An 11,826-nucleotide genomic window follows, 5' to 3' on the forward strand; every position below is an offset into this window, starting at 1 on the left:
GCTGAAAACACTGGAGCTGATAGCTAAAAACACTGGAGCTGATAGCTGAAAACACCGAAGCTGATAGCTGAAAACGCTGAGGTTGATAACCTGCTAAAATATTAGCCAAATGCCAAATTTGTCTAAAAAAAAAACAGGGAAAAAACGTGGGTTACCTAAAGCAGCAAGCATGTTGCTGAAAACATAGCTAAACTCCAAAACAGCTTAAAAAAAAGCCTAAAATAGTGGAAACAGCTAGCATGTAGCTGAAATATTAGCTAAACTCAAAATAGCCTAAAAAGATCTTAGTAAATGCCAAAATAGTCCAAAAAGCTATCATAAAGCTAACTTTTAAAACATTAAAACCATAACTTTTTAACATAATTATGAATAATTAAAATGCAGGAATATTATTCCAGAATAAATCAACTCAAACCTTAAATAACTTTCAATATTTTACTCTCCATAAAAATATATTCGTCAAAGTGATACAAGTTAGAAATGAGAGCAAGATAACATTAATAAGGACCATTAATAACACTTTGACCCGTGCTCTACAGAGTCTGGTCATACCTGATGAGATGTGCATTGTCATGATCTTTCCTCTTTTTCAGCTCAGAGTTCCTCCACCTTGTGAAAGCATCCAGATTTGCTCCAGCCGGGTTGGTGATAGAGATTTGATCTCCATTCGACCAAACTTCCAGACCCACCAGAGCAATGAAGGTCCTCAGGGGTTTGTAGGCCTGCAGGACAAACCAAAGAGGAAGACCTATCAGACAGACATCATCCAGACTTAAAGAGTAGACATGATTCAAAGCTGTGGTCAGTTTGTGGAAGCCTTTTGAGCATTGGAAACTTCCATAAAAGCCAAAAGAGATGACTCACCAGATTGACAAAGTTGACGATTTCAAATATTCTCTGCCTCAGCTTTTGAATGTCTTTGTTCATCTTCTGGTACTGTAACAACATTGTTCAAATTAAATCCATAAAAACAGTAAAAACAATTAAAATATTGATTATTTTCACCTTAACTTTTTTTTTCCAAAGTTCCTAAAATTCCACTGCTTGACCTCAATCAGGACACTAGCATGCTCACGTCTTTGCATACTTTTATCAACTCTTCTCTAATAATAGATTGACCCAAAGAAAATCCACTCACCACTCGATTATCAGCAACAAGGAAGAGCTCGATGTACTTCTGTTCTTGGACAATAGTTCTACCCTGAAGGCCACAATAGAACTTTATTCTATTAAACGTTCCATTTGTTGAAAAGTTTCTTGGACATGCGAATACTTGCCCCGAATCTGGATCGAACGCGGCTTGTTGGCGGTTCGAGGTTCTCACTCCAGCTGACGTTGGTAACTCCACACACCGGAGGTGGAGCCTGCTCCTCACCAAACGTTGTTAATGCGTGGTCTCCCTCATCCCCACCAGACAAGGGCTCGATCAGGTACTTTTGGGCAGACGTTCTTAAGTAACCCCTAAACCAATGATAGTTTAATCAATTGTCAACTAGTCTTTTTATTAGAATTATGTTGTTAAAAGTCAAAATAAAAAAAATCTGTGGGTTTTTAAAGAATTTCATTTCAGTAGAAGTTCTCAGAAATTTTGAGTTGTGGGTGTGACTGTGAGCTTGAAATAAGCCCGCCCCCATTTCCCATAATCCTTTTGTTTACATTTCCTCCTGCTAGCTTACAGCTCCGAACAACCTCAAACTGACATTACAGCTTCAACAAAAATAGCAAGCCAACCTGAAGCTCTCCAGCTGTACAGTTTAAAGCCAGTTTCCAGCTCTGATGAGGAAAATGAAGACGTAAATGGATCTATTCCTCTACAAGATCAGAATGGAGCAGAGCAGGAAGCTTGTGTAGCAGCTGCATCATACAAACTTTTTCAAGCAGCATTTTTTCATCTGCTCCTGATTTGAAGAGATAAATATTTATAAAATGCAATTTTGAGCGTTATATATGTCTTCCATCATTGGAAAAATGCTCCAAGAACATCCAAAAACCCACACATTCTCACTGGTCATAAATGGACGTATGGTTCCGCGTCACTTTTTAAACGTTTTGGGTGTCTCTAAATTGTAGTTTTTTTAAATGTGCTGGCTGTTACCACTAAATCGGGGGTCCCCAACCTCCGGATCACTTGGCCACATCGCTCTAGATGTGGACCAGTACAGTACCCTAACCCGGTATGGGTTCCACGTCTGGTATCACATCCCAAGGGGTGGGGACCCTTGATTTCATGAGAACAGTCAACAAGTCAAAAATAACGACTCGGTGACACCCAAAATTTTAAAAATCAACGTTGAGGGCGCCCCAACCATGCGTCCATCCATACAGGACGAGTTGGGAGTGAGAATGTGTAGTGAATACACAGTTTTCATGTGGGGGGGGTCTCTTTAATAATATAACTACCAAGGCAATCATTTTGACTGAATTATCTTAAATGTGTTCATGTTTTATTCTAATATTGTTTTATCAATAACATTTCAAAATACAAAATAGGTTTTAGTGTTTCTCCCTCAAATGACCAAAGAAGTCAAATTGATTCAAGGGGTGTTCAATTTTGCTATCTGTCATATATTTTCCTGACCTTACTATGGTCTTTTCTTTTAATGCTCTCTGAAGCTAAAACTTTTTACAACTTTATTCTTAAACCAAAAGAGACAAAAAAGACAGTTGCAGAGGTTGATAAGATGAATAATCCATTAAATAAATCTAGTTATTTTATAATATTTTGATGACAATAGAACACTCTAGTTTTCATGATCTGCTTTACCTATTCTCCCAAATACTCCTTGGTATTTTCAGTACAATTCAAATGAAATACAAATAACGTCCCTGCAGACCCAATGAGAGCTTAGCTCATTTTAGTAGTCTTTTTTTTAAAAATAAAAGTCTGTAAAAGAGCAGGGATAAAGAAAAATGATTCACCTCTAGTATTTGGCATGAAATACACTGAGCTGGAGGAATATTCGTTAGATAATATTATTAGTGTGTTTTCATGTAGGTTTGGGCTCACCTGAGTCCATCACAAGTGCTAATGCTGACGGAGGATTCGCTGTCGTTCACAATCTTTCCCTGGTAGTAGCAGTGATCCTGATGACGACACAACAATCTTTATTTCTTACAAAAACAGGAGTAAAAGTACAGTTTTGGTCTGTTTCAAATCTGTTTCAGATAGAACTAAAGGTGTCAATGATGTTTTGTATGTCAGAGAGAGGCAACTCCAGGCCTCGAGGGCCAGATATCCAAGTCATGACTGATTACCTGGTTCAGGTGTGTCCAGCCAATTAGAACATGCCAGAGAAGGTTTTGTTGGAAAACTTGCAGGAATGAGGGATTGGAGTTGTCTATCTCTGACTATGTCATTCATCTATGCCTGTGATTCGTAGTGACAACAGTCAGTGTGGAAGTGAAACTTGCTAGTCAGTGCAAACACTTACAATGTCATGTGGGACTGTGGTGACTTGAGTTCCGTCTTCTTGATAATACGTTTCACTGTATTCTTTGGTGAGAAGTTCACTGGGGAAATAACGTTCAAAAATTGGCCATGTGTGGACATTCATCTCACTCACGTCTAAAGCTCTCAAAAACCTCACAAACAGTCAATTCAGGATTAGCTCTCACTCAGTTCACTTCATGAGTGAACTGAACATAGATGATAGCAATTTAAATAAATAAAAGCAGGTTTTATGGATGTAATTTGACCTCTGGTGAGCTTATAAAAAGAGAAAACAGTGAAACATACTTATTTTTTTCTAGATGCATTTCAATGTCTTTTCCTCCCACAGTCATGGCATATTTAATCACGGGGGGTCTGAAGTTCTGTAGAAAATAGAAAAGCAAATGAAAACATACAGAGAAATGTTTTTATTTGAGGAATAGTTCCTCATTTATATTTCCCAATCTTTGGCCTCAGAGCCCGAGCATGCAAGAGCATGCAGACACAGCAACATGCACGTCTGTAAGAGGGATATTATCCAGATTTTAAGTTTCAAATGGGAGAACGCACCTCAGCATCTCTTTTTCTTACTGTGTGCAGTCTGACAGGCCGAACCACCTCATAGTATTTCTCCTTTTGTTCCACCTGAACACTGTGGCTTTCTGTTAGGGAGAGAAACACTTTGTGTTTGTCATGAAGAAAATCATTCTTTCTCAAAATATTGTGCTGATTGAGACACAAATCTGTCATTCTGTATTATTTTACCCCCCCAAAAAACCCTCCATTAAACTAAAGAGAAGCATAAAACAAATTTTGATTCAAGATTTAAAAATAATAATTAAAAAAAAATCCCATCAAAGCAGAAGCATCATTTAGGCCACCTTTCCATGAAGTTTGCAGAAAAAGTACCAAACAACAAACATTTTTAGGAGAAAACCAGGATTACACTGATATTAAATGATACTTATCTTGATCACCACATGTATTGTCAAAGTGGCAATTTATCATTTTTGGAATTTCTTAAACTTTGTCAAAACTATAGGACTGGGCTTCAGGAAGAAGTGAGAGCAACTGTAAAAATCTGGTTCCGCTAAAACTGAGAAGTGTTAAATTACAAATTACACTTCTGCAGTTACATTACAGTTACTTGTCTTTTCTTTTACTTTAGAATTACATTTTCTTCCCATTTTGTCTTTGTTTTTTGGAGTTTATCTATCGATCTATAAGGTTAAGTTGACACGCACAGTTTAACCTCACTGTTTATTAGATCGTCAGTCTTGTTAAGCCAGCATTTGCACTATTTTAAACCGAAATTAAAGGTACAGTTTAGTCCACAGCTCCAGAAAATATTTGGATGGTAGCCTTAAGGTGAGCATCAAACCTAAACAAAGACAAAGCAGTGGCATCTCACTTTACCAGCTCTTAAAAAAACGACCATATTAGATTCCCCCTCCACAAAGAGGGCAAAGGTTCAGTTTATTCCTCTGATCCTCAATTTCTGTATGAAGGAGCAGCATCGCAGGTTCTTCATTACACATCAGCAATAGATGCAAATAATAGTTTATCTCTGACAAAACATTCAATTCAATGTTTTCCTTAATATGGACCCAATCCTACAGGGGTGTCAAACTCAATCACACAGCCCCCCCCCCAAAAACAGTAACTTTTTAACATAATTATGAACTAGATATATAGCATTACCTGCGATAATGATAGTGTGAATGCTGTAAGCTGAATTTGGAAGCTTAAGATGCTAGTGCTGATAGCTTAAGATGCTGAAATTGATAGCTAGCTAAAATATTAGCTAAATGCCAAATTAGCCTAAAAAACTGAAAGAAAAAATTAGATCAGCCAAAACAGTTCACAAGTAGCTGAAAAATAGCCTAAAAAATGTAAAAAGCCAAAATTAGCCAAAACAGCTAGTGTTTAAATATTAGCCTAATTCTAAAACAGCCTAAAATACTTTTAAGAAAGTCTAAATTAGCCAAAACAGCTTGCATGTAGCTGAAATATTAGAAAAAAATCCAAAATAGCCACAATAATAATAAAAAAAAAAATCTTAGTGCAAAATAGTCCATAATGCCAATTTTTAAAACATTAAAACCTTAACTTTTTAACATAATTATGAATAATAAAAATGCAGGAATATTATTCCAGAGTAAATCCATTTAAACCTTAAGTAACTTTCATTATTTTACTCTCCATAAAAATATATTTTGTCAAAATTTTACAAGTTAGAAATAGGCACAGGATAACATCAGGATATTAATAACAATAAAATAAAATGATCTGGAGGGCCGGATAGAATTACCCAGAGGGCCGTATCCGGCCCCCGGGCCTTGACTTTAACACATGCGATACTTGATCCCCAGAGTTGTTGTGGCAATTGAAATTCCTCACGGTGGGATCACTAAAGATTTTCTTTTCTTTCCTTGAGTTGAAGAAGCTGAATAAAAAGATTGATCTTTTTCTTTTATTGAGACTTTAGAAATTAACTTTATTGGTTAGAAAGTCAAAGACATACAAAACAGGCATGATTGTGTTCCTATAGAAGGTGACTTTAAGTCTGTTGATCTATTGTAAAAGTGTTTCCAATGGTCTTTTAATTATGATTATGATCCTTTAATTCAAAATCAAAAACATGTGATATTTCTAGGACAAAGTTTGTACAGAATGGCAGCAATTCTTTATAAATTCACCTCTGAGTTGTGGGTGGGATTGCTAGCCTGGAGTAAGCTAGCAGGCTGTAAGCTAGCCCTCCTTTTATCTTGCAGCACCTCACACCCCCAACCTATCATAACTAGTGCAACAAAAATGGGGAACAATACCGGAGCTATCTAGTTTTGATCCAGATTCCATCTTAAAACAAAGATGTACAGGGATGCTGCAGGTCTTGGCGCATGTTTTGGCTGCAATATCACAAAAAAAACAAGTTCTTAAACTTGTATTTATGACAACTCTTTCTTTAAGGAAGTGTAGTCAGTTTCCTTACATCATGTCCGCGCATGTCATGCAGATAGTGTGCTTCTCCAATGTGTGTCAATAGTTGGTTATTTCTCACAGTCCCTTCAACAGCAGAAAAAAGCAACATGGGGAAGTTGCTTCTCAATCAAAATGCTACTTTGGGAAACTGATGTAATACTTCCCAGCAGATGTGTTTCGTTTGAATTTGACATATTCAGAAGAATGTTATTAAGCGCTTGTGTTTTTTTTCATAAAATTTGAACCAGGATGGAAATAGGACTATTTCTATAAAGCTAGCTTTATAGGTGCATACTTGCCATACCAAAGATGAGCTTGAATGTACATTTGGGAGCAATAGTGCTTTTTATAATCTGGTTCTAAAGCAATAATTTATTGGATGTATGGAACAGAGAGCAAACCATAACTGGAATGTGTGGAATTTAAATTGGGAATGATTATCTTAAGGTTTTCTAGTATAATTGTAATTTACTCACTAAATTCCTGCATATGTAGAGCCTGCCCTAAGGTCTAAAGGAGCTGCCCTCTGCCTTTAAGCAGGGGTGTCAAACTTTAACGCACAAGGGGCCAAAATCCAAAACACACCTTATGTTACGGGGCGAACTGGATAAACATTTATTGAACACAATAAAACAAACTTTTTAAAACTTTTTAATCTAACTATAAAAACTACAAGCAGGAATATTATTCCAGAGTAAATAAACATAATCTTAAATAACTTAAAATAGTTTACACTCTGTAAAAATATACATTATCCAAATTATACGCGCAGGATAACATCGGGCCATTATTAACAATAAAATATAGTGATCTGGAGGGCCGGATCCGGCCCCCGGGCCTTGACTTTGACATATGTACCTTAAAGCTATTTTTAACAGTACAAAATGATGTACTGGCTACATTCTCGCCTGAAAAGCTAATGCTAGCTTAGTTTGTGTTGAAAAGGAGGTTGTAAGTTTAAAGGGTAACCAAACAGGGAGCAGACAGTTTTTGACGATATTTTCAATAATTATAAACTTTATTTAAATTTGACCAACAGACAGCACTTTTGAAGTCCCATTTATAGAGTTTAACAGCCAAAAAAAGTTGATTTAGAGTTTGGCTACCCTTTAAAAACCTGAAATGAAAGAAAACAAACTCTAAGAAAAGCGTATCCCTTCATAATAATCTGATGCAAGTCCAGGAGATCAAAGTAGACCTGCTGACAGAAACTACCCAAATGCCTGTGGGCACTTGGGCAATCAACCGTAATTATGGGATCTTTTTTTTGTCACTGTGAAGGAAATCATTTCTGTGGCAACACTTCCTCTCCGTCGCTCCCTTTTCTCCTGTTAGCTCGGCACACAGTAGCACCTGAGAGGATCCAAAGTCTGCCGTGGAATGTGTGTCACCTGTGAGTAGCTGTCTCTCATTCAGTTTGACATGCTGTTGGGCTATGTGAGGTGTCTTTGTGGAACAACAAAGGAAATAAGGCGACAATCTCCAGCAGAATCTTACACTACCAGAAAAACAGCACGAAGCTGTCGCCTCAAGAAAGTTTATTCTATTCTTAAGTTACAATCTAGCTCGAAACGGCTCAAAAGCCCCATATATACTTTTTTAAAATATACAACAACTAAAATATTTGCGAATAAAACTGATAAAAGCATCTAATCCTGCAAAAGAAAAAGAACTAAATAACTAAATAAACAAGATAGGACAGAGCGCGGCTTTAGTTATTAATTAGCCACCCAGATGAATGGAGGTAACAGTATCCAGTGACTCACCTGAGGCCTTGAGCGAGCCATTTAGGATGAGGATCCACAAAAGGAGAGTCCGTGTCATTTCCTAGTGCAAGTCAGTCACTCTGACAGAGCAGGTGAGTGCCCTGAAGATTTTATGGTGTCCACCTCAACGTTGTGTTGCTTTCCTTGTGAGACCACACCTTCAGCCGCTCTTTTGGACCTATCACAGCCACTTCCTCATCAACCAGACGCCCAAGCCAGTTTAAACATGCCCCTGCCTCTCTTAAAGAATTCAGGAAGAATGCAGCTGGGTGTTCTAGTCAGAGCAAAGACACTCGTTTAGGTTCATCAGATGTTTGCTAGCTGTCAGTTCAGCAGAAATCATTTTAAAGAAGTTTCTTGTTCTTCATCGTGAGCACATAAATCAAGTGATTTATGTACATTGTAGGTGACTAAGTAATCACGTTTGCTCAATGTGGTAATTTCCTCAATCACCTCTGGTCATAACGCCGTCACTGAATCATAAGGTTTTTCCGCCTCTGCCAAATATAGGCACATCAGAGAGCCGTAAAAGTGCTGCGTCTGCTGCAGTCCTCTCTTTTGCACCCACTGAGCACATGCTTGGAGTCACTGCAAACTGTCTGAAGACAATAGGGCCAATGTGTCACAGCTGAGACGCTGCAGGACGTGGGGTTACAGGCTGTGGCATCGGGAGTGCACCGACACTTTATGGCTGTTAGTGTAGAGCAGCGGTCTGCACCCTTCCGCACTAAAAGAGCAGTTCGGGTCGATTTCTTGCCAACCAAAACCCAGTAGGAGCTACAAAGTCTTCACTCACCCTTTAGAAAAATAAGATACTGATTTATATTTATGTTGTTGCAACTGATATGATACATTTAAATAAACTATTGTGTTTTTTGGGGCATAAATAAAGCATAAACATGAAGAGGAAAACAGTTTTTTTATTAATGTGACAGAGCATTGCACGACTTCCTTTCACAAGACACCATAGTATCATGCGAATGCAGCAATTGCAGAAGGAAGTTTAATTCATCGATTATATTTAAAAAATAATTTTTTTTCTGTTTTTGGTGCATTTCAGCCACAAATTCGCAAATAAACGCAACAAAAACTAAATCCGAGATAATTAAGTGAGTCCTACTATATATTTAAAACTATGAGGAAGACTTTAAATCCTTGATTTGTTCAAAAATAGAAAATCTGATTTATAATTATAATATAACTTTAATTCTGGTTGTCCAAATGTGTCAGTATGACGTTGATATACTACAAAGACTTGATGGAATTAATAAAGTTTAAGTTAATTTACTTTAACTTTACTACTTACTTACTTTTTCCTTTACAGTTACTTTTGAACATTTGTAAAAAACCTTTCATTTGAACTAAAGAGCCACAATGGAGGGGTAAAGGAGCCACACGGGGCTCCGGAGCCGCAGACCCTTGGTGTAGAGGACGTCAAAACTTTCTCGGCTTCATGTTTGCTCAAGTGCCGACACTGTTGCATGTTTGAGGTTTGCGTAACCCTACCAGCAGAATTTCAATGGAAAATGGTTGAATCATTCAAATATTTCAAACTGGACAGAGCTTGTTTGCACAGAATAGTCTGAATTTACCGATGGTGGATTCCTCATGTTTAATGTCAGAAATATCCATACAATGCAAACACTGAACAGAATGCTCTCCTTTCTGACCATGGGTTACCTCTCAAAGGCAGCGCCTCTCTAAACAGACTCATGACAATAAGCAGTTCTGTGTGGCATTGTTTGGTTGGATAATTAATTGCTGAAAACTTGCTTAGAAACTGGTTTGATTTTGTGTATTGAAGCACCGGTTCAGCCTGCTCAGACGCACATGCCCTTCTTTGCATCCTTAACAATTTTTCTGTGGCATAAAGGTTCGTGACTGTGGTTTGGTTTCTACAGAACTCCTCACTTTCCACTTCTTGATCACAGTTTGAACATTGACATTTTCTGTTTGGAGTCCCCACACCCGAAAATAAACCTTAAAATCCTACGTTTGTTTTATACTTTAAGCATAGACTGTTTCCTGCCATTTGTTTCCCACCAGTAACTCAATCAATGCAAGGCTGATGGCAGTTTGTCTTTGCTCCTTGGATATCCTCGTCTTTGTTTTCTTAAAGATTGTGTTATCACGCCCTCCTGTGTATAAACTCTTTGGGATGTCCCTCTAAATCATTACACTAATATGAAATGTGAAAAAAAAATGAAATAGAAAAAAATGGTGTGACTTTGTGCTATTGGATATTACAAACAGGTAAAATATAGCAGCAGTGTTATACAACATCCACAGTAACTCTGCTTTAACAGTGACTTTGCTGTCATGTCCTGGTAGGGCTCTCAGTTTGATTAATTTTTGCATATGCCAGACATGGCTGCCAACACATGTAGATGAGCCACACTGTAAAAATATTTATGTACATTTTGCAGTAAAAAAAAAAAAAAAACTGGCAGTATGGTAGCTAGAATTTCACCGTAAAAAAAAGGTGTTGCTTTAAACATTGCAGCAAAAAATATATATATTTAAAAAATATATTTTTTCGGGGGTGGGGGAGGGGATGTAATATTTCTGTTTCCAATGTAACACGGAAAAGTTACCAAAGCCTACATTCATTTTTACAGTAGAAATCTGCAGCTGAGGTTGATGGAATTTTACTGTAAAATCTTCAGTGGTTATTTTTTTTTATGATATTAGGTTAAAATAATTTCTAATGTTATATTTATTTAGTATCATGATTTTAGTTTAGGAACACCAAATTAATCCTATAAACATTACAATGTAGTCTACAAAATTAACAGCTAATTAAACTGCCGTTGCTACTTCGCTTGCTGTCATGATTTTACAGCTTTTTTTTGTAAATATTACAGATTTTTTTTTACAGTGAAATCTGCATCTTCTTTTTTCTAAATGGAGATATTTCATGAGATCGACAGTTCCTTTCTGGGAGGGGTCTCGTCCTTCCACTAGTCACGTCACGGCATTGTTGACAGATCTGTCAACACCTGAGGTGGATGAGAAGTACTGGTGTCCCTTTTTTTATTAGTTATTTAAATAAAGGCTATGATGGATTACAGTAGATTTTAACCAAAACTGGTGTTAATCATTGATTGTTCCTGGTTTAGTGATCTCCAGGGTGTTATTTGCCTTACAGTGAAGCTTTTGTCTCACATTCGTTTTTAGCTCAAGGGAATTAGCCACGCGCCATTCCTACTCTCACACGTTTCAACAAGCAGAAACGTGTCCACTGTCGGGTTTTCATTTCTTCCTACCAAACTGTAACCAAATGAGCTGATTTATTACTTCCTGAAAAGAAATTCTCCTGGATTGCAATCAAAGATTTTCCACATCATCGAATTATTAGAACTTTTGGTACAGGTGAACAATGTGTGCGTCAAAGGGACATCATAAACGTTAAGGCGAAATTATGGATTAGGTAATAATGTTGGATGTGGACGACAATTTTGTGTTTCCAATGCTCTCTTAACTAAACACAATTTTCTGAAGTAGAGATGGGAAATATAGAATATTTTATATCATTTTTTTTCTATATCAGACGATAATCATAAAATATATATGTATGTGTATATATATACATATATATATATATATATATATATATATATATATATATATTTAAGCTCAAATTCAAGA

At 36.9% G+C, this 11,826-nt stretch overlaps 1 protein-coding gene across 1 annotated transcript in view; it reads right to left on the reverse strand.

The window, feature by feature from the left end:
- Positions 1 to 8,367, reverse strand: part of adam28 (ADAM metallopeptidase domain 28) — a 21,472-nt gene extending 13,105 nt beyond the window's left edge. The window contains exons 1-9 of the mRNA XM_024274630.2: positions 8,179 to 8,367; positions 4,001 to 4,092; positions 3,737 to 3,813; positions 3,432 to 3,510; positions 3,008 to 3,084; positions 1,278 to 1,461; positions 1,139 to 1,201; positions 865 to 936; positions 553 to 722 (exon numbers count right to left, since the gene is read on the reverse strand). Coding sequence (XP_024130398.1) covers positions 553 to 722; positions 865 to 936; positions 1,139 to 1,201; positions 1,278 to 1,461; positions 3,008 to 3,084; positions 3,432 to 3,510; positions 3,737 to 3,813; positions 4,001 to 4,092; positions 8,179 to 8,236 — 872 coding nt within the window. The 5' untranslated portion in view covers positions 8,237 to 8,367. The remainder of the gene's footprint in view (positions 1 to 552; positions 723 to 864; positions 937 to 1,138; positions 1,202 to 1,277; positions 1,462 to 3,007; positions 3,085 to 3,431; positions 3,511 to 3,736; positions 3,814 to 4,000; positions 4,093 to 8,178) is intronic.
- Positions 8,368 to 11,826: the final 3,459 nt, after the last annotated feature.

Source organism: Oryzias melastigma, linkage group LG9 (genome assembly GCF_002922805.2).
Source record: "Oryzias melastigma strain HK-1 linkage group LG9, ASM292280v2, whole genome shotgun sequence".
NCBI classification, from domain to species: domain Eukaryota; kingdom Metazoa; phylum Chordata; class Actinopteri; order Beloniformes; family Adrianichthyidae; genus Oryzias; species Oryzias melastigma.